General features: G+C 44.2%; 1 protein-coding gene and 1 pseudogene across 1 annotated transcript; one reads left to right on the top strand and one right to left on the bottom strand.

The window, feature by feature from the left end:
* The first annotated feature begins 11,271 nt into the window (after positions 1 to 11,271).
* On the top strand, positions 11,272 to 12,736 carry LOC119057740 (receptor tyrosine-protein kinase erbB-2-like; annotated as a pseudogene).
* Positions 12,737 to 21,610: 8,874 nt separating this feature from the next.
* Positions 21,611 to 26,232, bottom strand: PPP1R3C (protein phosphatase 1 regulatory subunit 3C). Its single transcript, XM_037156644.2, has 2 exons — positions 26,089 to 26,232; positions 21,611 to 24,096 (listed from the first exon to the last, which is right to left on the bottom strand). Exons 1-2 carry the CDS (start codon positions 26,100 to 26,102, stop codon positions 23,157 to 23,159), a joined length of 954 nt encoding a protein of 317 aa, XP_037012539.2. The 5' UTR covers positions 26,103 to 26,232; the 3' UTR covers positions 21,611 to 23,156.
* Positions 26,233 to 27,262: the final 1,030 nt, after the last annotated feature.

The raw sequence follows: 27,262 nt of genomic DNA, 5'->3' as shown, positions 1-27,262 counted from the left end.
CACGGTTGTGCTGTTGCCTCCAAAACAGATGATAAATCGTGTGCTTCAACTGAAAATGTGGAACACATTTTGACATCACTGAGGCTTCTCCAAAAAATCCAGATCAAAAAAGAACAAAACTAAGTGGAATCCTTCTACGTTTAAGGCACTGCAAGGTTAATTGAAACACCAGTCATGCTGACCTAAAAGGGCAAATTATTCAAAGTTATATAATAGATTAGACAAGTTCTTTCAAGCAACTTCTCTTTTCAATATGAAAACCTTCTTTCAGAAACCAGCATCATTTTAATAAGGGACTAATTTAGTGGTAAATGAAAGGACCCATTGCAATTCAGAGTCCTACTTCATGTGGTCTGCTTAGGGACCTATTGCAAAGTCTTCATCCCAGGCCACTTGGCTATGATGGTGTTTAAATAAAAGCATCTCTTTTCCAAATTATGTTGCCATTTATCAAAGCTGCAATTCTTCTCCTTAGGGTCCAATTTTATGTTCATTTGCTTGTTTACCAACTCTCAGTTGGTCTTTTTTACCCCCAAATATAAATATGCCTCCAACTTTGATTTAAGGCCAGTGATTTCTAAAAGCAAGTCAGACTTCAGAATGTTGTTCTTTCCTGTAGAAAAGCCTTATCAGATCTCATCACACCCATATTGATTTTGTGAAAATAAACTCACTTGAAAACCAATAAGAAGCCCAGCTTTTGGGACTAGTGACAGAGAAAACATCATGAATGTAAATTTGAGCTCTCCTGGCAAAGGTTTCTTCTACTCTCCAAACATAGCAAAGAATCTGCCATGAGACATTCAATTCTCCTGTAATTCTGGATTTCCCAAAGCAAATATAATTTGAAGCAGAGATATCCAGTAGCCCAGCGCAACCATTTGAATTGAAAGAATTGATTTCAAAAGGGAGAAATTCTCTGGACAAGGAATAATTATGTTTACAGTTGTCTTTGGAGACGTTTGAGTTTTGCTCACTAGTTAATTCAGAAGAAGGCAGAAATTTTAGGAAATTAGAGAAACAATCTCCTCAATGTTCATAGTTGATGTTCCTGCTGAGACCTCTAAAGAGAAATGATTTATATGTGCTTTAGCTCTATCTTCTGCTTTCAAGCCTCATGCATTAAGAAAAACAAAAAAAAATCACTTTTCTCTCTTTTAGACAAGGTCTTATCCAATCTTGATTATTGAGGGCCAAGTCCTGAGGTAAGCGCTTCACATGGGATACACCATAAATTTCACAACAACCTGAAAAGGCAGGTATATACTATATCAGCTCCACTTCTGAGATGAAGAAAATGAGGCTCAAAGGGGTAACAAGCCTACCCAGGATTACACAGCTTGTAAAGCTCAGACCTGGACTTAAATACTGGACCATCTGACTCATCACCTGAGCAGGTCTGTCTTTCACCTTTGGGTTGTTTACCACAGGCATCAGGCTAGTGGCTTGGGTCTTTCCCCATGATATTTTTCCTTCTTCATAGTCCTCCTCATCCTCCCTCCAGGCAGACAGAGCTTGCTCCAGGCTGTCTCCTAGTCCCCCTTTTCTTGTGGCCACCCGTGAGTACATCTTAGTGGACAGGGCCTGTGTCTTTGTTTCTCATTCATCTCTGGGGCCTACAACAGCCCTTCGAGGCTCTTGAAAACATGATATGTGACAGATTGGGGTTTAGATCCCTTCTTCTAAAGTCTCATTCATGTCATCTAGGTAATACCTTCAACTTGAGACTCCTTCTATCCCATCAACCAAGTCATAGATAAAAACATTCATTCAGTCTCTTTTTGTCCCACACCAAGAGAGACCAGCTCTACCTGTGCAGGAAGGGAGAACAAGAAAAGAAAAAGGAAAGAAGAATAGAGAAGGGCAAGAGGAGAGATGGTAGGGGCGGGGTGGGGTTTTGGGGGTAGGGTTAGTTCTGCTCATATCCAGAAGTGAACCCCTTTTCTACCACTATTATATTCATTGGATAAAGGCCTGAAACAATTTAAAAATTTGAGATTTGACAGGGGGAAGTAAGGAGGAATTTAACAAAATTGCAATTATTAACAACTTCTTACTCATTGTTTATTTTCATTGCATTTTGTTTTCCTTTCCTTGTTATTGTTGTTTGAATATACTTGTCTCCATTTTCCCACCACCACTTTCCCCTGCCAAACCCACTCCCACCTCCCACCCTCCATTCTTCCCCTCTTTGACTTTATCCATGTGTCCTTTATACATGTTCCTTGATGACCCTTTCCCTTCTTTCCCCCATTATCTCCCTCCCCACTTCCTTCTGGTTACTGTCAGTCTGTTTTTTATTTTCATGTCTCTGGTTCTATTTTGCTTGCTTGTTTGTTTTGTTGATTATGTTCCACTTATAGGTGAGATCATACGGTATTTGTTTTTCACTGCCTGATTTACTTCACTTAGCATGATGCTCTCCAGCTCCTCACTTAAGAACAGGATATAGTAAAACTGAACCAATTAGCCCAGCTCTGAGTGGCCAAAGAAAAGCTGACCTGTGATTTTACAAGAAAACAAGGCCCATTATCTACTAAAGAAATAGGTGAACACTTTGACTTTTTGAGTTCTAAATTAAAGATCCAAGTGAGTAGCACCCACATGAAAAAAACAACTTCCCAGCCTGGAGACCCATTTGGATCTTATGATGTTGCCCAGAGCCACAGTGGCTCAGTGGAAAGAGCACTGGAGACTTCCGGCCAAGATGGAGGCGTAGGTAGACACACTGTGTCTCCTCACACAACCAAAATAAGGACAACAAAAATTTAGAAACAAAATAACAACCAGAACTGACAGAAAATTGAACTGTATGGAAGTCAGACAGCCAAGGAGCTAAAATAGACACATTCATTCAGACCAGTAGCTGGAGCGGAGTCAGGCAGCCAAGAAGAAGCAGTGACTCCAGGCATGCAAGATGGTGGTGGGCAGACCCTGGGCACGCAGGCAGCAGCTGGCAGACCCCGGGTGTGGGGTGGCAACAGGCAGACCTAGCAAGGTGGCAATTGTGAAGTGAGGCACTGCGTGCAAGGTGGCTGGCTGACTGGGCAGCAGTCCCATATTCATGCCCAGATAACAGGGGATTGAGACAGATAACAGGGGATTGAAACAGACCACACAACCCAGGGTCCCAGCCCCAGGAAATAAAGCCTCAAACGCTGACTGAAAACACCTGTGGGGGTTGAGGTGCAGGGAGAGACTCCCAGCCTCAAAGGAGAGTTTGTTGGAGAGACTCACAGGGTCCTAGAACATACACAAGCCCACCCACACAGGAATCAGCACCAGAAAGGCTCAGTTTGCTTAGGGGAAGTGGCAGAGGGGACCAAAATCCAACAGAGAGCAGAGCAAGCGCCATTGTTCCCTCTCTGACCCCACCCCCACATACACTGTCACAACCCAGTGACTGGTTGCCCCACCATGGTGAACACCTGAGGCTCCGCCCCTCAGACATAACAGGTGTGACCATACCAAAAAAAAAAAAAAAATGGCTGAAACAAAAGAACAGATCAAAGCCCCAGAACCAATACTTTTAAGTGACCAAGAGATAGCCAACCTATCAGATGCACAGTTCAAAGCACTGGTGATCAGGATGCTCACAGAATTGGTTGATTTTAGTCAAAATTAGATAAAAAAATGAAAGCGACACTAAGTGAAATGAAGAAAAATGCACAGGGAACTAATAGTAATGGGGAAAAAAACTGGGACTCAAATCAATGGAGTGGACCAGAGGAAGAAAGAAACAACCAAACAGAAAAGAATGAAGAAACAAGAATTCAAAAAAATTAGGAGAGGCTTAGGAACCTCCAGAACATGTTTAAACATTCCAACATCTGAATTATAGGGGTACCAGAAGGAGAAGAGAAAGAGCAACAAGTGAAAAACTTATTTGAACAAATAATAAAGGAGAACTTCCCCAATCTGGCAAAGGAAATAGACTTCCAGGAAGTCCAGGAAGCTCAGAAGGTGCCAAAGAAGGTGGACCCAAGGAGGAACACACCAAGGAACATCATAATTGCATTGCCCAAGATTAAAATGAAAAAGAGAATTCTAGAAGCAGTGAGAAATAAGGGGACAGTCACCTACAAAGGACTTCCCATCAGACTGTCAGCTGATTTCTCAAAAGAGACCTTACAGGCAAGAGGGGGCTGGAAAGAAGTATTCCAAGTCATGAAAGGCAAGGACCTACATCCAGGATTGCTCTATTCAGCAAAGCTTTCATTTAGAATAGAAGGACAGATAAAGTGCTTCTCAGATAAAATCAAATTAAAGGAGTTCATCATCACTAAGCCCTTATTATATGAAATGTTAAAGGGACTTATCTAAGAAAAAGAAGATAAAAATATGAACAGTAAAACAGCAAACTCACAGTTATTAACAACCACACCTAAAATAAAAGCAAACTAAGCAAACAATTAGAACAGGAACAGAACCACAGAAATGGAGATCACATGGAGGGTTAGCAACAGAGGAGTGGGAGGAGGAGAGAGGGGAAAAGGTACAGAGAATAAGTAGTATAGATGGTGGGGAGCAAATAGACAGGGGGAGGGCAAGAATAGTATGGGAAATGTAAAAGCTAAAGAACTTAAGATACATGAACTTGAACTAAAGGGGGGGATGTGGGTGGGAGAGGGTGTGCGGGTTGGAGGGGAATGAAGGGGGGAATGGGACAACTGTAATAGCATAATTAATAAAATATATTTTTTTAAAAAGAAAGAGCACTGGACTTGGTGAATTTCCCCAAACCTCCACATTGACAAGCTCTGTGACCTTATAAAAGTGACCTACCCTCTCTGAACTTCAGTTTCCTCAACTATAATATGGGGATAATTTGAATTTCACCTTAAAGTGTTGTTGTGAAAATCAAAGTTATTAAATTCTAATGCTAATGGCCTCTTATACACACAGTATAGGCAACCACTGCCCTCTAGTATCCAGCATGCTTGGGCTTTCTCTGTCACCAAGGAGGTGGAATATATGCAGAATGAAGTTTTCTGAATATCCCCTAGCTCCTCTGGGCAATTCATCAAAGTCTGCCTACACCAAGGGTCCTAGTATACCTAATACTTGATGCTGTTAGTCTACTCTCCTCCACTATTTCCCACAGATGCCATTCTTTTGTTTAACTAAACAGAGTTGAGAGACAAGCAAATGAGTCTTTGAAAGAAAGTAATTCTCATTAAAGCATTATATAATGGCAACTACCCTGGCCCAATTACACAGTTGGCTGGAGCATCATCCCAGTACACCAAAATTTCGATCCCTAGTCAGGGCACATACCTAGGTTGTAGGCCTGATCCTTGGTCAGGGTGCATATAGGAGGCAACCAAGAAATGTTTCTCTCTCACATCTCTCTCTCTCTCTCTCGCAAATCAATAAAAATATCCTCAGGTGAATATCTTTTTTGAAATTAATTATTTATTTTTTTAGAGAGAGGAGAAGGGAAGGAGAAATAGAGGGAGAGACAGTATTGTGTGGTTGCCTCTCACGCATCCCCCACTGGGGACCTGGCCTGCAACCCAGGCATGTGCCCTGACTAGGAATCGAACCAAGCATCCTTTGGTTTGCAGCCCATACTCAATCCACTGAGCTACACCAGCCAGACCTGAAGATCTTTTTTAAAAGTATGCTGGCCACAAACGAGTAAAACACCGGAATGTCTTTGCAGCTTTCCCACATACAGACTCTGGGTAACAAATGCAGCTGTGTTTGCCTTACAATGTGCCTTAATCTTTTTCTCTTTACTTTCCTCCCCATAAATTGAGATAAATGAGTCAGGTGGTTGGCAAACTCCTGTTCCACTTAATCAGTCAATGGGTCTCCAGTATTTATTTGTGGTCAGTAAATGTCACCTAATCAATTTAAGAGACTGGAATCTTCTCTTCCAAAGTCCTAGGCCTTCACCTTTGACACTTCTCCAGCATCTCTCCCAGCTTGGCCCCTCCCCTCAGGTTGATCCCCAGCTTGGATACCAGACCTACTGCAACATTAGGAAATTCTCAATACAAACCATAGGCAGATTTCTTTCATTGATCTTACTCAAATCCTACTAATTACACAAAGGTTTTGAGATGACTTAGAATGAAAGATAGGATAAGATTAATTATAGTACACAGGTATGACACCAGATTAGATGCAGCAGAAGTAATTAACTAGGTCTTTAACTGACCAAATGAGGCATTTCACAGGGTTTCTCTGTCCTTCTTTGCTGACTGCAGGTTAAAAACAAACTGCTCCACACTGTCTCTATTCTCCACTCTTGTACTTTCCAGCTACTTCTAGTATTCAGCATGCTTGGGCTTTCTCTATCCCCAAGGAAGCAGAATAGAGGCACTAAAGACTGGCGCAAGAGGAAGTTACTTCATTTCTGGACCCTGCCTTCATGGGGGAGCAAACGATTTTTCTCTCCATGCTCTCATTTTTTCTTTCTTGCACTTTAGCCACCTATCTTTGGGGTATATTAACAACCTTTGCAGCCCACCCCTGGTTCCTGTAGATCAGAGGCTGTTTGTGAGAATCTTTTGGAGAGCTTTAAAAATGCTGGTGTCTGGACCTCAACCCAAATGATTAAGAATCTCTGTTGCTAGGATTATATCTTAAGAACCCTGAAACACCAATCCAAAAGAACCTATGCACCCCAATGTTCATAGCAGCACAATTCACAATAGTGCTGGAAGCAACCTAAGTGCCCATCAGTAAATGAATGGATCAAAAAACTGTAGTACATTTACACAATGAAATTCTATGCAGCAGAGAGAAAGAAGGAGCTCCTACCCTTTGCAACAGCATTGATGGAACTGGAGAGCATTATGCTAACTGAAATAAGCCAAGTGGTGAAAGACAAATAGCATATGATCTCACCTTTAACAGGAACCTAATCAACAAAATGAGAAAGCAAGCAAAATATAACCAAAGACACTGAAATTGAGAACAGGCTGACAGTGATCAGAAGGGAGAGGGGAGGGAATTATAGGGGAAAAGGGTGAAGGGTTTGCAGGAACTATTATGAAGGACACATGGACAATAACAAGGGGGGTGGGAAAAGGTGATGGAGGTGGGGAGAGCTGGGGTGGTGGGGAGAGCTATGGGTAAAGGCAGAAAACTGTACTTGAACAGCAATAAAAATATGTTTAAAAAACAGAAAGAATCTTTGTTGGAAAGGCCTGGGCATTTGTATCTGTACATCTCCTGGAGTGATTCCAACATGCAAGCAGGGTTGAAATCCGCTTCTGTCAATTTTCATGTCTTGCATTATCTGTTGGTATTTTCAGGCTCCTAATATATTACAATTGAATATTCCTTGGGTGTTGGGGGGAAGGAGCATATGAAAAACAAGGAAAATGTCATTATTCTCAACCAAAGGCAATTTATAAAAACAGCAATAGGAAATACTTTTTGCTTAAGAGGAACAAAATAATGACATACGTCATAACACACTTTTTAAGCAGCCTTTAGAAGTTACTAGAAAATATGAGTATGTTTTACTTATTCATATATTGATATATGTATCCATATATTGACTTTTCATAAAAGCAATTCATTTTGTTTTCATATATAATACATTAAATCCAACTAAACAAATTATTGATTCCACATGTAATTAGTGACAAAATAGTTTTTGGCATATAAAAGCAAACTGTATCAGAAGTCCATCTCTGTGGTGCACTAATGTCATTAAAGAAGGTAAAGGAGATGGGGCTCTGTCTTCTTTTAAAGCTAAAATTCATCTTTGTACAAATGAGATAAGAGTCATTTATTCAGCAATGAGCTGAGTGCCTACCTGGTACCAGGCGCTGCTCAGGCCTGGTGGTGGGGCTGCAACTTGAACCTCTCATTTCAAGCTCTTCCTACCAGCTGACTATTTATATTCTGTACTTTTTCTTTTTAATTTTTAAGATTTTTAAATTGTTATTCTATTGATCTTTTTTGTTTCCCATAATTTAATTTTATTTATAAAATCAATTCTTTTTTTTTGAGAGAGAGAGAGAGAGGGGGAGAGAGAGAAAAAAATTGACATAAGAGAGAAACATTGACATGAGGGTGAAACATCAATTATTTGCCTCCCATACGTACCCCAACCAGGGACCAAACTCGAAACCTACGCATGTGCCCTGACCAGGAATTGAACCCATAACCTTCTGGTGCACAGAACAACACTCCAACTAACTGAGCCATGTGGCCACGGCTTCATCATTTTATTTTTCTTCAACGGTCTGTCTTCATCACCATTGAGTTTCACTTCGTTCTCAATCTCTTTGATCTTATCATTTCGGAATATTTTCCTAAATATTTCTAGAGTTCTTACACAGAATTCAGCCAGTTTTATATTCCTTAAAACTTATAAACACTCATTAATTATGTAAAGGAAAAACTCTTAAAGTCAGTCATAACTTGTTATAATCAATAAATAGACTTAGTCTTGCCACAGTTGCTAGGCATGCCATCTGAACTTCGGGGAAAGCACCAACACATTTCACGTATATGTAGACTAACAGTTCATTTGCCTGCATCTCAGAAGCAAACTCATTCAGGACTTTACAAAAACCTTCCAGCAGCATTTAACCACTTAGATCAGAAATTTCACTTTGTCAGTCTACTCTGATCCAGCTGGCGTGTGTGTTTTAATTGGCACTGACGGTATTTTTTTAATTGAATTTCCTCATCTTTGGCTGCACCACACCTTCAATTGTGTACGCATAGTCCATTTCACTAATTTATATTACCTGCTGGCTCTTGAAGACATTTGAATTTATTATTTCTCATAAAGATGAAAATCTCTCGAAAATGTTATGTCCTTCCCAATCTCCTTAAGCAGACCATCTGAAATATAATTTAACCTTCTCTTATTAACTCAGAGTTATCACTGAGAAACTCAGTGATTATGCCACACAGAAAAGCCCTCATGGATTATTGGGATTGCTGGACACGCAATAGACCCAGGCTGCTGTGCTTCCTGAATTTTTACAATGGTCTTATTTTGTTCTTTTGTATCTCATTATAAGCTACTTCACTTCCCTGTTGCCAGCATGACCACCCCAACACACGCACACTTACAAACACACACACTTTTTTGACATCCACAAACCCTTTCTAACCCTCCACTGTTCTGTAGCTAGGAAACAAGCAGGTAATTTAATTAGAATTGTGTGCAAAGTAATAGTAAACAGGCTTTGAGTTAGAAACTCCTTAAGGAAGATGACTGTAACAAAATTTCGTGCAAATTCTTCATTTACCATTTAACTGTTCAGAAGTCATCACTACTCAGTTATGGGCTCTTGAAAAAAAGTCATAAATATATGACTCCTGTCTAACAAAAGAGTTAGCAATTAAAATTATGAGGATTGGATTTCCCATGAAGAATCAAGAACTTACTAAGCTAAATAAAAAGCATATGCACTGACCTTCAGTTCTTGGCCATCACTGCCAACAACAAAACAAACAACTAGAAAAAACAGCCACAGATGTTACACCCTTCCTCTGGGTTGATTAGGAAGCACTAAGAGCATCTGTGCGCCCAGCACTGTCAGATGAGCTGTTCACGTAAGCAGCAAGCCACTTCGCATTAACTGGACGTCTATGCCCAATGGAGCCCAGCCAAGAACCTCTTCCCATCCTGCACTCAGAGGCCACAAAAGCAGCTCACTCAGAGGGGTTCGGGCTGGGCTGCCTTACTCCCCTCACATCTAATAAGGCCCACTGCCCACCACAGCCTAGAGTTTTGTTCCTTCACACCTATGACTGTAATGACCCCACCCCAGGTAAACCTCCACCTCCCATCTCTCTGTCCCTGAGCCACCCTGGTTGAACTTTCTAACCCTCTGCTCTCACTGCATTGCTTCCAGATAAAGACAATGCAGTCTGTCTCCCTATTAGATGGAGGGAAAAAAAGAATACTTTTCTTCAATCCCTATTATTTTCTTCTGTTTCACCTCACTGTAGCCCCCAGCATCACGGCCAAGCAAGGTTGTCTCTTTGCTTTCCCAACACTCCATAGTCATCGCCACTTCCTGCCTCTGCTCTTGCTCTTTGCTTTTCCAGGATACTCTCTTTTCTTTATCCGTCCAAATTTCACCCATCCATGTCTCCACTCAAGAAGCCATTCCTAAGCAGCACCCCATTCATTCAACTCCTTACAGCTCCCAACATGTAAAGCCTTCCTTTTCTTTTCCAACTATCCTGGTCAAAGGCCCTGGATCTGACAGGAGTCTTATCTAAAACTTCTTTGGTGGCTCCTGCCCAATTTCTATCCCTTTAAATTCTAAAATGCTTAATGAACACAAATGACCTTGTTAATGAAGAAGACCCTAAGAAGGGGGAGGCTTCTATTTGGAGAAAGGGCAGTATCTCTCCCACGATGATGCATCACCCTTCAACTTCCACGTAGAAAGTACGAGTTGGCCAAGTTCCCAGATATCTAGCAAAAGAGGGCAAGTCAGCTGCCTCCCCTCCCCCAGCCCACCACACACTTGCCAGACAGCATTTAAAATGCACTGCAGCGAGTTCTTTTCATCTGGAAAGGAAATAAGACTTGACATTCTGTTTCTCCCATTTCATTAAGGACAGGGGTCATCCTGGGAAGGTGAAGGGTGGTTTCCAAGAGAAAGAAGACTTGTGGGGGGTGGAGGGAGGGTTGGGGAACTGGCTCATCCCTTCCCATTAGCCTGCTTCACCCTTTGAAGCGCACAAGCGCAGCTTTCACAGCGAATTATTTTCAGTGAGGTCTCTGCCAGGACTCCGCTTTCCCTGGCTAAGGCAATACCCAGAAGTACTGAGTGATAGTTCAAGGTCAGACAAGGTGTCCTGACAGGACTGGCCTTGGAGGTGCTACTGAGACAGCTGGGGGATAAGGAGTAGAGAAGGGAAGCAGAGAGAAAGCAAGACATATGTGGTAAAGCTGCACCTGGAAGCCTCTTTCTCTCTCTCTCTCTCTCTCTCTCTCACACACACACACACACACACACACTCCCAAACACATTCTTTTCTTTCCCTCCCCTCTCTAACTCCTCAAGGCATGTCTATAAATAAACAATAAGACCCAGCCCGCCAAGGCCTGTTATTAACTCTTGCAGTGTTTTAGCTGTAAGTGTCTAAGTCCTCACACAGTTCCTCACTGCAAGGTTTGCAAAACGCTTTCCCATATGTGATCTTCACCTGATTCCCATATCACACACCCTAAAGGCCCCGGAAGCCCTTCTTCATCAGTCCCATACACAGAATTATGAACTGCCCCCCACCCACATTCTCAAAGCTCTTAATCTTAATACTATAAGCTTCATGTCATGCTACTCAAAAAAAGTTGCCTACGATCTTGGTGAAGCATTTGTGGACTCCCCCTCTGTGTCCTGCCTCCTGAGCATCTGCCTGACCTCCACAGTACAGCTGACGACACAGCTTGTGACAGCTTATGACCTAAGGCTGCCTCCTCGACCACACCCAGGAAAACTGCGGACCTGCTGAACCCATCTGTGCAGAGGGCTGAAGGAATGAGCTACTTGGAGATGTGCAACTTGTGTACAGGGACCTGCCTGCTCAGAATGTGCTGGTCAAGAGTCCCAGCCATGCCAAGATCACAGACTTTGGGCTGGCTCAGCTGATGGAGGTTGATGAGATGGAGTACCACCCGGACAGGGGCAAGGTGCCTGAAAGTGGATGGCACTGGAGTCCACTCTCTGCTGATGGTTCACCAACCAGAGTGATGTGTAGAACTACAGTGTGACTGCATGTGAGCCGGTGACATTTGGAGCCAAACCTTATGATGCGATCCTAGCCCGAGATATCCCTGACCTGCTGGAGAAAAGGGAATAACTGTCTGCAACATTGACAGCTATAGGATCATGGTCAAATGTTAGATGATTGACTCCGAATGTTGGCTTTGGCTCCAGGAGTTAGTGGCCAAGTACTCCTGTATGGCCAAGGACCCCCAATGTTTTGTGGTCATCCAGAATGAGGACTGGGACGCTGCCAGCCCCTTGGAGAGCATCTTCTACTGATTACTGCTGGAGGATGACAACACAGGGGGCGCCTAGTGGATGCTGAGGAGTACCTGATACTCCATCAAGACTTCTTCAACCAAACGCTGTCCCGGGTGCTGGAGACACAGCCCACTGGAGGCATCGGAGCCCATCCACCAGGAGTAGGGGTGATGAACTGATGCTGGAGCCCCTCCCAGGAGGAGCCCTCCGCCGGCACCCTCAGAAAGGCCGGGCTCTGATGTGTTAGATGGCAACTTGCGAGTGAAAGTGGCCAAGGGGCTACAGAGCCTCCCCACATGACCCCAGCCCTCTACAGCAGTACAGTGAGGACCCCACAGTACCCCTGCCTCCTGAGATTGATGGCTACATTGCCCCCTGACCTGCTGTCCCCAGCCAGAATACATGAATAAGTCAGAGGTTTGCCTGAAGACCCCCATCACCCTCAGAGGGAACTCTGCTTCCTCTGTGACCTGACAGTCACTCTGGAAAAGCCCAAGACTCTCTCCCTTAAGACTCTCTCCACTGGGAAGAATGAGGTTGTCAAGGACATTTTGACTTTGGGGGTGCTGTGGAGGACCCCGAGTTCTTGGCACCCAACAGCAGGGCTGCCCCTCAGCCCCACCCCTTTCCAGCCTTCAGCCCAGGCCTTTGACAACCTTTATTACTGGAACCAGGACCCATCAGAGCAGGGCTCTCCACCCAGCACCTCTGAAGGAACCCTTACAGCAGAGAACCCTGAGTACCTGGGCCTGGACATGCCAGCGTGAGCCGAAGGGCCAAATCGGCTTAGGCCCTGCTCATCCCTCAGGGCGTGGGGAAGGCCTGGCTTCTGGCCTGTGTTGGAGGACTCAGGGAGAGGTGCCCTGGGCCACACCCAGTGGACCCTGCCAGGCCACAACCTTTCCGTTCTACTCCAGGTGGCTGAGAGGTGCCCTGCGTGGCTGGGAGAGAAGGCAGCACCGGCAAGGAAGTCTGCTTGGACTTGGAGACCTGCCCCGCAGGCCCCAGGGTCCAGTGGATGCCACAGCCAGTCTCCTGGCCTGAAGGGGCGGCCCAGCCTGGTCTCTTCCTCCAGACACCTGGAGGACTTAAGGAAGCCGGGCCTAGGAGGGGAAGAGGCCAGAAGGGAGTGTCCAGGACTGAAGCAACCCATTCAGAGACTGTCCCTGAGTCCTACTCTGCCCCCAGAAGAAGGGACCAGCAATAGTGCCAGGATCTAGTCCCACACAGAGTGTTTTTTTGTTGTTTTTACTTATATTTTTTATGTTTAAGAAAAAAAAAAGCCATGACTGGTGTTGCTTAGTGGATTGAGCACTGGCCTGGGATCCAAAATGGTGCTGGTTCGATTCCCAATCAGGGCACCTGCCAGGTCCCCAGTAGGGGGTGCATAAGAGGCAACCACACATTGATGTTTCTTTCTCTCCTTCCCTTCTCCTCTCTCTAAAAACAAACAAACAAATAAATAAATAACAAATAAATATCTTTAAAAAGTATTATTTAAAAAGTATTATTTTTTTTAAAAAAGTTGAAATAAGGGCTTGGGGGAGCGTAGAAATTGTGGGAGGGAGGTCATCTCGGGGGTTGGGGGAGGGATGTCTCTCCTCCAACTTTCTCCATCTGCAAATATACTTTTTTCTTGGAGGTGGGGAGAAAGTTGCCTATGGTTCAAGCCACACATATCTTAAAACATTACTTGCGCACCCCCAATAACCAAAGCCACTCTATGAAAAATTTGCTCTGTTCCAGGAACTATGGTAAGTGCTTTACATACATGATCTCATTTACATTTCACGACAATCCCGAGTTGTCAATATGATGGGGCGGTTTCTAGATAGAAGGGGAGCTCTGATGTTCTGTTACTTGACTGTGCATGCTGAATTTTGAACCCAGGTCTGTGTGATTATAATGCACATGCCCTTGACCCCTGCCCTGAGGTCCTGTTACTAACAGCCTTTTGGTAGCTAAGATTCCAGGATACCTACTGGGGAATCTGCTCAGATATCTGGAATGCCGAGATTAATAACCAAACAATGCCTGCCGTGATGTCTTTTACTTATCACTTTAAGAAACTTGTATTTTGACGACCGGGTATTGTGGACAGAGTAGTAACTAAAACAGACAGGACATGCCCTCAGAGCTTACCGTCTAGCCAGGGGAGGTGGTGCATAAATGAACACAAAATTAAAATACAAGTACCAGTTCACCAAGAAGTTCCAAAGAAATACAGAATAAACATGACATAGTTCTAAGTTTTTCCAAACACTGTTTTTAGCTGTGCTATGTCAAATGATCTTCTGTCCCCTTTGCTCCCCTTAAAATATCTCCGACAGATTCCATTACTTCCTGTCATGTTCGGTTACTGAAATTTAGTCCAGACCAATGTAAACTCCCATCTTGTATTTGAGCCAAAACCTTCTGGCTTCTCAGAGTGGGTAAGACTTGCGGCTGAAGGGGCTTGGTGTACCACAGCAGTGGGGGGTTGGGCTCTTCCTCTCCACCCCCTACAGCCCACTTCACAGACTCACATGGCTAGAGACCCCTCATCCAGATGGTGGCTGTCGGGGTGGGAGCCAGCCACTCAGCTCAGGCCTTTGGACCCATGGGACAATCAAGCATCCTGCCCTCCAAGCTGCGGGAGAGACCTTGCCCTGTTGCCATCCCTTCTGGTAGCCCTGCCTTCTCTCTGCGATGTCTTTTTCCCTCCTGGGACACAAATAGATAACAGCTCAGACAGCAGGACTGCTGCCCAAGCATATGTCCAGCCAGGAAATACGATACTAGTGGCTCGCAAAGCCAGTCCCTCCCCCACCCCAGCCCCGCGCTCCTTTCCCTGCCTCAGGCAGAAATCCTCTCTCAGGAGCTCTGCTCCTCCCGTCAGCTGACTGAGGATCCCCCCCTCCTTCTCCAGCTCAGCAATCTGGGAGACCCTGGGGTGGGGGCAGGGTTGATGGCATTAGAACCAGTTCTGCCTCTTCATCTGCCTGGGGTGGAAGTTGGGAGCTCTCTTTAGGAACATGGGGTGCTTAGCACCTTTTCTGTCACCTGCGGGCCTTGGCAGCTGTTCCAAGACGGCAGGAGAGGTCTCACTTAACATCCTGTTACAGGCAAAATTATAATTGTGAAATGGGTTGAAGGAAAAGAACAGGGTACTATGAGAGGAAATGTCCATGCTCTGGATCTTGGGTTCCAGATCCTGGAATTCTAGCCCTGTTCCTTGCTGTGTGCCTTTAGGCAGGTCACTCAACCTGGCTGTGCCTGTGCTTCCTTATGTGTCCAATGTCTGTGATAATAGTCCCCACTCTATAGGATTAAATAAGAAAATGTAAGTAAAACTCTTAGCATGGTGCCTGCCATTAATAAATGCTTAGTAGATGTAAGTTTCACGAGGACATGAATGGGAGATGCAGGTACTTCACAGGCACTTGGCAACATTTGATGAAATAATGGACGCGGGACACTATCAAGAACTACCTATCTGAGATTAGACCACTCTGAGGAGGTGACGCCAGCTTCCACCTGAAAGATAAGAGGACAGCTGCCCAAGAGGGAAGGAAAAGCAAAAGGAACAATGGGATTAGTTGCTTTTTGCCTCCTTAGGGTAAAATTTCTCCCAAATCCAATTTAGGTAGGTTGGACTCATATCACATTACATAATAGACATAGAAAAGTTGCCTTTGGTATTTTAATACAGTATTTACACACAGAGTCACAAGATGCTAATTCCCTTATGTCAAGACCAAAGGTTGACAGAACTCCCAGGCGCCACAGTCCCCCCCCCCCCCCCCCCCCCCCCGTGCCTCCGTGTCCTTCACTGCAGCTCCAACGGCTCAGTCAGCAGCTCCACCACTTCGCTGCTGCGGGGGAGTCTTCCAGGGGCCCCAGCTTCTCCAGGACGCGTTGCGTGTCTGAAGAGGACTCAGAGACCAATTCAACCTTCTCTGCCGTATCACTCCAAGACGAGGTCCCTGCCCGTCCACCAAGGGAAGGAAACCTGTAAAACGCTACAGAGGTGGGCCTCCGTCAACCACCCCCATGACCTCTACTCTTTGCCCTCCGGCAACTGACCTTCGCTGCTCCCACCCCACCTTTTAAGAGACAAACTGGAGGACAGCTGGAATGAAGGACCAGTGTGAGGAAGGGCACGGGAACAAAGACAGGTAGGAAAGACATGGCTGGTTTGCCTGCTGCAGAGCACGCCAGCTGAGAGTTCTCTCTATAGCAGTCAGCGTGAGGTGAGAAGAGCGGTGAACAGAGATCAGAAGGGTGCTGACAGTCAGGGAACTGAAGGGCGGAGATGGGAAAGAGTGGGCGGGGTTACGGGCTTGTGAGATTCACGGGCCCAGGGCAAGAATGCAGTCAGAGGCCCCAGCCCCCTCTCTTCCCACCCTGACCTCACCCTTATACCGCAGACTCTCCAGCCCACGTGTCCAAGGGCTGACCATAGGAACTCCTCCATCCCGTCTTCCAAAACACCACCTCTCAGGACCAAGGGCGCAGCCAGCGGTGTGTAGTCCATCCACCCTTAGGAGGAGACCCTCAGCAGGACACCTGGACGTGGGCTCGGCAGCAGAAGCAAACCCAGGATCCAGGGCCACCATGAGCATAAACTAAAAGAGGGCACATATGTGGACTGTGCTGAGAAGCCAGACTTTGAAAATTAGAAAAGCAAACATGGCATTTCACAGCAATTACCACCTTTGAGAAATAAGAGAACCTTACCTCCTACCTACCATATCTTAGGTCCCAGGCGGCACCCAGATAGTACCCCCACCTTCAGCACCCCCGTGGGCATGTGACAGCTCAAATGGCGTGTCAAGTATGTGCCTCCAACACAAAGCTCTAAGACCCCAAAACAATTTTGTGACAATGACAGTTCTTATGAAAATAGTTCAGTGTGCACACAGAATATTTGTTGTTTGCTACCAAAGTGGTTGCTTTGGGGGTTTGTTTCCATGTTTTAAAGTTGCCAGCCAAGACTTTAGCAGCAGCAAAATCAAGGTGCTGGCTAGAGGCCACGTCTGATTCCACATGACCTAAATGGCCAGAGACAGAGTGTCAGCTTCCATAGAGAAAGGAATGTATCATAAAACCAGAAGCAGACATATGAGCAAGTACTTTATAGTCTATTAACGAGGGCACATCCAAAGATTAGTTTTAAAGGTTGCATATCCAAGAGTGTACAGAACTGGATATTTGAGTCTTTGTGTGTCTCTGCTTACAGCCGTGTCTAGTTACTTTGAATCTGACCAGCATTACAAATGGCTGGGATAAAACATCTCCTGAAGGAAGTGCTGTGACTCACCAGCCCCTCTGACGCAGCAGATGCATGCTTTCATGAGGCGTTAATACCTAGATCAGTGAACAGACCACGAGTGGGGCAAAGGGGCTATGAGAAGCTGCGTCGGCAAATAGCCAGGAGCCCCATCAGCCATCATTATGACTGTCTCCTTTTTTGATATGCAGCATCTATGTCTTGTTGCTGTAAGGGCAACTTTCTGGCACAGCTGTGGCCTGATCATTTTTTCCAAGATTAGTAACTAGATGGTATAATGCAACTGGAACTGGTCCCAAGATGGAGGGCTGCTTCTCTCTACCCAGGTTTGATGCACTCTCAGGGTAGATGTACAAGGGACTGGAGACTGTGCTAGGAATCAGAAAGGCAGTGTGGTACCGGTGCCTGTCTTTGTAGGTGGTGGTAGTAGCAACAGGGAGCTTTCCTCTCCACAGTTGTCATTCAGAAGGTTAAGGGGACATGTTTATCATGTTAACCAGAATCTCCCTTTTCGTCAGCTAGAGCCCTAGGTATGAGCACTAAGAACCCAGGGAATAGCTGGATTTAGCTATAATTTTCATTTTTGCAGCAGTGATGAGAACACAAAGGAAACTTTTACTTAATTGGACACAATCTGGCATCTCAGAAGAAGGCTAGTAAAACAAATAAAAATAAATGGTCCATTGTCATTAATTCAAGCCACATACAAAGAGCTGGCAGAACAATGCTTTCAAAACCCAGCTGTCCCAAGGCAACTTGCTATTCTTAAGGCTTATACAGGGTGGGGCAAAAGTAGGTTTACACTCGTTCATATGGGAAATAATATAATAATTTACAAATAATAATATGAGAATAAACTGTGTTTTGTGTACTCACAACTGTAAGCCTACTTTTGCCTCACCCCATACAAAGAAGAGATCATCCCTACCTACCCCCAAAAATATTGAAAACAAAATCAAACTTTTACATAGGATTCAAATAAGAAAGTTTGTACTTTGTTTATAGGTACTAATAAAAACCTATTCTATTAGTACCTATACATATGTATACATGTGCACAGATACATATGAAATAATATATTCCATGGTATACATTAAAAATTTGCTTTAAAATTGTTAGCAATATTTTTGAATCCTTGTCTGTACCCCTTTCCAATTCCCTCCATCTTCCTCCATTAGAACTAGTCACTATGCCCAATTCTACTTATTTTCTTGCTGTCCCTTAGATATAGAGATAGATGTATAGATAGATGAATAGATAGATCTGTTAAAAATCTATACATTCAGTTGTGTGTGGTTTTGGACCTTGCATAAATGAATTGTACTGAATTTCCTGCAGCCTGCTTTTCTGCTCGATTTTGTTTGTGAGATTCATTTGTATTGCTAGGGTAGAGCTGCCATTAATCTTCATTTATGCTTTCTATTCCACTGACATATAAAAATTTAAGAATTCAGAAGTCAATATTCTGCAGGGAGGACATGCAGAAAACTGAACCTGACAACTCAACGCATTTCTCACTCAAGGTATTTGCAAATTCTAAAGTTTCAGTACCCCCTTCCTCCATATAATTTTGTGTTTCAGAAGTCAGAAATCCTCTAACCCCTGGCTGGGATGGAGTGGAGGGTATGGGGATCCTGACTTGTCTGAGCCAAACATAATGTCTAATTCCCCTATCCAAGGATTGGTTCATGCACTGACATGTGACTTAACCCTGGTAAAACATGGTGGTGGGGGTTGGGAGAGTCTTTGGTAGATGGAGGGATGAGAAGAGGTTATTTTGTGGTAAAAAGTAACACAAGAAAGGGATGAGCTTCTACTCGATGGTGTTGTCTCCATATAATACTGGGAAACCGTGTCAGCCATTCTATAATTGGGAAGCAAGTTAGCACAGGGATCATTGAAAAGAATGAGAATGAGAGGGGGAAAACAAGGAAATAACCTGACTTTCAAGCTACTGAATTAATCAACTTTGAAAACAGCCCACCTTAGTACTCACATTATGAGATCATAACTTTTCTTTATTGTTTAAGCTAGTTGAGTCAAGGGATCATGTTACTTGCAACCGAATGCATCCTAATTAACAAACCCTTACATACAAAAGATCACAGAAGAGAAAAAGAGAAGCTAGATTGGTAAAACTAAGAAGTCTATGTTCAGGTTGTTTAGCAAGAAAGGGTATGGAAGAAAGGGTCAGGGGTCCAAGCTATACTACTTTGATAACCTTGAGTAAATTGAAACCATTCTGGGCCTCTATTTCATCATCTGTTTAAAAAAAAAAAAAAGAAGTGGGTGGAGAAATCCTCTGGTCCATATATGACCCTGTTCCCTGACATGGAGCAGTTGAAAACACCACACTGCTTCAAGCAGAGGTTCTTATCCCTAAAGTATACTGGAAACACCTAGGAAGGTCTCAAAATTTCCAACACCTGGGCTACAACTCGGACCAGTGAAATCAGAATCCAAGAGTTCAAGGGATATGGGCATCTGTACTTTCTAAAGCTCTCCGGGTGACTCCAATATGTAGCCAGGGTTGAGGACCACTGGCTTAGAGGGATCTCCTAAACCCAGTGGTAGGTGTCCACTCATTGGCAGAAGGGAAAGGCCAGAGGGTGAGGAGTCATGTGAGGGGTGGCTCTTGGTTCAGGATCCCTGCCCACTAGCAAGTGGCTTTGTTCAGCCTACAGTTCCCAGTGGCTGCGAACACACTGTGCACCACCTGACAACAAAAGCTGAAGAAGAGACTGTCTCTTTGCAGGTGGAAGCACCACCCAAACTTGTGCATAACTTTTGAGCTCACAGTGGTGAAGATGCACACAGTTCACTAACTATACCAGGGATGTCCAGCCTTCCAATTCAGAATAAACTAAAAGGAGAGCCATAAATTTATCAAAGAACAGAGTCGTCCCTTAAATAACTAAATTAAACCTTATTTTGGGGGAATAGAATATCATGCCCCTCAAATTCAAGCTATCCTTCCATGCTAAATTTTCAAAGCTGTGTTGTTTCTGCTATTAGGTGTCAGGACATGAAATATGGATGACTGATCCATATGAAACACTGGGACACCCTGCTCTTTGGCTAAGCTCCCCTTCAGTCATTCACATGAAGCCTGGGGATGAGCCAGCCTCAGGTCGAGCTGCCAAGAGCTGACCAGAGCCATGCCTGCCTGGAAAGCACCCCCTCTTTAAGACAGGGAGCAGCTACAAAGAAGGATCAGGAGGGACACTTCAGGAGGAAGTATGAAGCAAAAGTCAAAACATCACTGTCTAGCCTAAAGGTTATTTTCCAGCCTGACTCAGCCTGGCATGGGACCTTGAACAAGTCTTTTCCCTGCTCTGTTATAAAAGTAGGCATTGAAGTCCCATGGTCTCCAAGGTCACTGTTAGGCTCAAATTTGCTTTTTCTCTTTCCCGTGGGAAGACCATGTTCTCCTTCACCCAACCATCAGCATGAACAGAGAGCCAGAGGAGACAAAATAAGGGTAATGAATTCCAATGCCAGAAAGGTCAGGCAGACCATCTAAGAGAGTGAAGCAGTAGGTGGGAACTGTGACAACATAAGGCAGGATTCTCCATGTAGGGACACATGCCTCATCTACAGGGGTAGCTGCTATTCAACTCTAGGTGGATGTCACTGTACAGAAAGATCTGGAAATTGAGGAAAAGAAAATCTGAATTTTTTTTAAATGTAGTTTGCTGTTAACTTTGGCAATAAATTCTGTTTAAAAGAAAGAAGAGAAAGAGAGAGAGACAAAGAGCGAGCGAGCCCATGTCAAACAAAATGCATCCACAGGCAGATATGGCCTGCAGGCCTGTAGTTCGCAACTTCTGAAGAAGAGGGTGTTATGACATGATTAAATTTGTTCTTCATAATTTGACTTTTCTAGTAGGTTGGTCACTTATTTTCCCCTACATTTAAGAGACACTGTGCAGATGCTCTTTCTGGAATGTTAAGCAGGAACTGAAACTACAGCTTAGGTGCAGAGACCTGCTGCCTCTTACCCCAAGGAGCTGAACCCACTGCCCCCTTCTGTGCCCTCTGTGTAGCTCCAAGCTTCACCCCTTTCAGAGAGAAGCCATTTCATCCTCTCCCACACCGTTTCCTCCCCCACTGTAAAGCCGAGAAGTGGCCCCAAAATAACTTTGACCAAGAAGGACAGTCCCAGCAGCTTAAGTCACTGCCCTGGACCCCAGCCCCACTGATCAGGTATTAGGAGGTAACCCACAAGACTGTGACCATGTGAGAACCCTCAGGCAAGTTCAGTTCCTGACCCAAATTAACCCCGTCAAGTTATCCTTAAACAAACCAGGAGAATCTCAGTTCATGATTTCTTATTTAACTAACTAGGGCTCTGACAAAGAAAACATACTTAGATGTTATATCAAACACTTTTATTCTTAAAGTGATGAGTTCACTAAAGATAGCTATAGGAGAGTGAAATATTTAGAGTAGAAAAAATGTGAGTGCTAACCAAACTTCAAATACTGTCACAGTAGAGTTATTCCAATAGTACTTGTTCAAGTGTGGCAGACCACATGTGTTAAAACTAACTGCATTCTCTGAACACCTCACAATCGACTCACACAATGACAGAAGTGAACATTCAGGGACTACTGTCCTTGATCTTACAGAATGGATTTATGCACACCTTTATATATAGATATAGATATATATGCCATATATAAACAAATATATTACAAAACATCCAAAACAATTCATACCCATTTAAAAAAACACTTTGACTTCAAAGAAATTGGTAAAAAGACTTAAAACATCAAGATGAATACAGGCAAGAAATAAATTGCTACTTTTTAATGCAAGGTACTGGATTCTTGAATGGAGAATCAGTGTCAGTCCTCACTTCCAACATCACATGGAAAAAGTGTGGTGGAAAAGTAAGCCGCCTTCAATATGAAGGGTGTGAGTTGTATACACCAACAACACTCTCAAAGATACAACAGCGTTGCAGGAGGGATGCCAGTAGACAGAGTGGACCTTCTCGTGAGGCCAAACAATTGTGAGTTATCAGATGACCCTGCAGATATCTGGGTTAAGCAGCTACAATATTCTGGTTTAATTAAGGCACTGGCAAAGAGCTATCTTCAATATGACAGAGTCTCTACAAGTTGCTAGCCATTGGTGATGGCGTGGTTTTTTTGGTTAAGCAGCATTCTATACTGAGAATGTGAGGATGATGCCTTAATCACAAACAAGGTCACTTAGACTGCAAAGCCAGATGTGCTTAAACTTTCCCCAAATCATGCTTTTTAATGAATCATGTCTGAACAGGAAGGCTTCACTTAAAATCTTGATCCTTCAGAATTATAATTCACCTTTCCTCAATACCACCCGTTATCCCTAAGGTTTCTTTCATTTTTCTCCATGTAGGGTGAATCTTTTTCTTCCCTCTACAAATTCCTTCCCCAGGAGAGAACTGTAAAACCAACTTAAAAACAAAATAACCTTCCACTTCTCGCCAGCAGTTAAGTATCGGACCTCACACTTCTACTTGAACTTGACCTCCAGAGCCTTTCAGGAACACTTTTCAGACATTCCTCATACCGTTAATACAGCTTTCCCTCACCATCAACTGTCCTTCTCCAACTTCTCCATGCCCAGCATAAAAGCAATTTTATGAATTGAGAGGGAAGGAGAAATGGCATTGGAAAAGTATTACTTTTACAAATATGGAGTTCCAGACTGTCACCTGAGCCTTCACAGCAAAACTGCATAGCATCATCCATACAGACCCCAACACTAAATTCTCAAGTGGCTATTTTTTTGAAGCCAGCTCTCACAAGCTCAAACCTAAGCCTACTAAAGGAAAGTAGCTAAGACTTCCTAATGTTGAACATTATAGACTTAGAATTACATGGGGATACAAGAGGTCAAGACCATTTACTAGGTTGCTTAATTCATCGGTAAGAGGCCAAGTTCTCCATTCTCCCCCAGCTCTGCCATTCTGGGAAGAGCCCGCTGGCCAGCCTTGGACTTCCAAAGATTGTTGGCTCCAACTCAGTTTTGGGGGGCAGCCCTTGGAATGCACAGTTCTGGGATGCCGTCTGCGTCTGAACACCATCAGGCTTCCACTGCACGTGAACAATTCTATAATTCTGACCCTCATTGTTGTCCCAGAAGACCTGCCCATTAGCATGGTAAGAAATGCAAAACTCAATTTTTTCCTCAGTCGGAATGACGGAGGGTAAGTCAATGGCAAACGAGAAGGTGTCACTGTCTGAGCCACCATACACATTTTTCATGTAGACACAGTCCACGTTGGTGTAGTTTTTCCAAGTGTCAAAAGTAATACGGATCTGAACCTTCTTCTCAAAGCTGACATTTTTTACCTTCACAGTCCCAGTCACTGTTCGCTCTTGAAGAGAGCAGTTCTCCAGACATACAAAGTTCTTCTGAAAGTGGCTCCGAAAACTTAAATAATCGGTTGAAGGCTGAGGGAAGTCTAAAATCAAGTTTTTCTCCTCATGGAGTTTTAAGCCAGAGGACAGGTCATTGAGGTCCAGGAGATCAAACTGGAGGTCCCACGCTGGGTCTTCTGGGAAGTCAGAGAAGACATGGATGGCAGTGAGGGAGAGGCCCTTGGAATCTGCAAACACAACCCGTTTCTTGGCTTGGTTGTGTGAACTCTCCCAGTCATTCTGTGATTTGGCTTCCTGTTTTATATTGAGGCACGGTTTCAGAGGCTTTAATTTGTTGACAAAATTTCTTCGTTGGACGTCATCATAAGGGCCCAGGAAACTCTTCAGAGGTGGCGAATGAGCCAAGCAGAGCCTCATGGCCACATCCACCGGCATGACAGAACTTGTCAAAGGCCGTGGATCTAAAACCTGGATCATTCTGGAATAGAAGAAGAAGAAGGGTAGTTATCACCTGGATCTGGAATACTCTTCCCCAGTCACAAATACATACATACTATTTTTTGTTTTGGCTAAATTATTGCCTACACAGCTGAGTATTAGGGAAGTGCTATCCTATGTAATAAAAGAAAACAATATTATGATCAGATCTGCATTCCATATTTGGTTCTACCCTTAACTGGCCACAAGGCCATGGGTTAACTGCTTAAAACATTTGGGGGGGGCCTCAGTTTCTTCATCTGAGAAATAAAAGGGTTGGACAAGGTAATCTTTAATACACCCCTGAAAACCACTGTTCTGGACCAATGTTTCTCAAACCTGTCTGGCCACAATGGCCTAGGGAGTTGGTTTTCTTTCTTTAGCTTTAATGCAGATTCCTGAGACTTAGAGTTACTGAGGCCGAACCTCAGCTGGGGGGGGGGGGGGAGGTGGCGACAAGGAATTACACATGTTCTTAAAGCTTCCAGTGATGCTAAAACCCAGAAGGGTTCTGGAGCCGACACTCTGTCTACTATGCTGATTTTGCTATTGAATTGATTACATGTTTCTGTAAATGCAACATGCCTGAAGAGGGAAAAAAAAGTAGAAATAAGAATTCTCATAGAACAGTTTTCAGATTTTGAAGGCTGGAAAGAGTGAAGTCAGAGAATTATCTCTGCATTTCAATTATCATGCTCTTTTTCATAACCGGCTGGAATGCAACCCAGCAATGCATGCACTTAAAAATGTTACACGATCTATTTTAGTAGAAAGACACCCATAAAGAGTACACATTTCAGTTGAAAAAGCTGATTTACAAAAATTGAACTATTTCAATATATTATTTATCTGAACTTATAAATATTGAAAAACTTAATAGGAAATACCCCCAAAAGTTAATGATCTCTGGGAGCTAGGATTATAGGTGATCTATTTTTGTCTTTGTACTTTTTTGGCATTTTCTAATGGTTGGGCAATGGTTATTTATAACTAGAAAGACAATAAATCTATTTTAAAATGTAAATAAAACTATGCTCAGTGATATTAAATTAAGAGGTGTCCATCAAGGAGGATTTTTTTTTTCCTGGCCCACAGCCCTCGTACACATTGCCAAGCTAATGGGCTCTTCTCCCGATCCTGGCCTTACAGATAAGAGGTGTCCTGTGGATACTGTACATGACATTTCCCCATAACTCTTCACAGAAGCTCTAAGCATGTAGGTTTCATCACAAAGTGGATAGTTAGTTAAAAAAGAAAAACACGTGCAGAATTTACTTTATTAGGCCTGGGATTTTTCTGGAAGAACTACAAACTTAGAACAAGCAAATGAAAGGTAAAGCTATATTTGGGGGTCTAATAATAGTTGACAGGCAGGATTTTTAGAGAACTAAATTTTGTCTGAGGAAGCCATTGAAAGTTTTGTGGGGAGGCTTGTTTTGCATTTTTACTTTTTGCACTTTAGAAAGACAGTTGTAGAATTTAGCGATTTCCCTGGAATTTTAAAGCCTAGCCCAAGACTTCAAAAATCATCACTTGCTCAAACCCAAGTCTGAGTTTGCTAGGGCAAACCGTAGTAAGAAGAGTGGAAAAGGCCGAATGAATGCAAACACCGTCCTGTAGTTTTCTCCCCAAGCTAAACTACCCGACCAGCAATGTCAGAGCGCTATTCCCTCAAGTTACCAGTCCTTGGAGCCTTTGTGCAGGACCAAGAGGTAACAGTGAGAATCCATGAGGGATTCAGAACTAAAGCTGACCGTCCGTAATTACGACTTCGGTTTAAGATGCGAGTTATTAAGTCAGCTCCGCCTAAAAAGTACAGAGCAAACCTCCACACTTCGAGGCCTCCGCCTGCTAGATTCGACTCGGCAGTCCGTCAGCTTGCCCTCCCGCGGGGTGTGCTTTTGCAGAGAGGACGGACGGGAAAGGAAGCCCAACCTGCCCGCAGCCGCACGCAGCCCTCCGCTCCCAGGAGGAGAGTCTGCAGTGAACCTACCTGGTGCAGCTCATGAGGCAGAGGCGGCGACTGACCGAGAGAGCCGGCGCTCGAGCTACCAGCGGGAGTTCGCACCGGGTTCGCAGCTGTCCCCGCGGGGCGGTAGCTCCGGCGGATTGCGGGCGCGGCGCGGGAGCGGCCCCTTATCTGCTCCTGACCACGTGACCCGATCCCTCGACCAACCAGCGCCCAGCTGGGGCGCGAGCCTTCCCCGGGAGTACGTGACCGCCGTGGTGCTGGACTCGCAGGGTGCGGCGGGGAGCGGACGGTGTCACGAGCTGGACTGAGCGAGCCTGGGACGAGGGGGCTGCTCCGTACCGCACGTAGCGGGTGCAGGCAAAGGGAGAACGCCCCAAATCTCGCCCAGGCTGGGCGCCAGCTCAGAGCGGCTACTGGGAAGGAAATGCCTTGAGATTCTTGTCTGTGCAGTTAAGTCTAGGCACCGAAAGCTATGACTCTTTCCCCATGTGTATATTATTTGAAACGTTTATATTGATCAGTGTTAGGTGCATCTGCGCGTCTTCTCCCTCACCTTAGCCAGAGCAAGAAGTTGGCTGCATATATTTTGATTAGGGTGTGTCCACAAACGCACCTCACTAGTAGACTGAAAGCTGTCAGGAATGAACTGTTCTCTAACAAATGTTGTTAATAAAGCCCCATAAAAGTGAGGTAACCTTTAATTAAAAGGCACTTGGTATTTCGGCCTAGTCTTCGGTTTTTCTCCCTGGAACAGAAGACTAAAGCCAGGAATGAAATGGCTTTTTCGCTCCCATGTCCGGTCAGCCACAGAGCCAGTGGTCAACCCAAATCCCTCGACTCCATTCTGCCGTCCATTGGCAGAGATGTGGAAGCCAAAATGCCAAAATATTACACTGTAAGTTTCATAACTCTCCGAGCCAGTTACTTTCACTGAGGTTTCATTATGTTATTAGTTTGGGAGCTTTTAGACCATCAACAAACCATAAAATTTCTAAATTGAGTATGAATTACTTTTATAAAACCCAGGTCCTCTATTAACTTGAATATCCAGGAGACAATTAAAAAGTACAAAATTCCTCGTGTCTTTTAAATAACTGTCTAGCATTGGAATTGTTAAAGTGCAGTGACTAGAACGAAGGAAAAGAAATACATGCTGGATATCACTGGGAAAGGTACTTAATGCTTGGGTGGACTT

Source organism: Artibeus jamaicensis, unplaced genomic scaffold (genome assembly GCF_021234435.1).
Source record: "Artibeus jamaicensis isolate MK-2021 breed Jamaican fruit bat unplaced genomic scaffold, CSHL_Jam_final contig_332, whole genome shotgun sequence".
Taxonomy (NCBI): domain Eukaryota; kingdom Metazoa; phylum Chordata; class Mammalia; order Chiroptera; family Phyllostomidae; genus Artibeus; species Artibeus jamaicensis.
The sequence above is the reverse complement of the archived record's forward strand: the minus strand, read 5'-3'. Positions and strand labels throughout refer to the sequence as shown.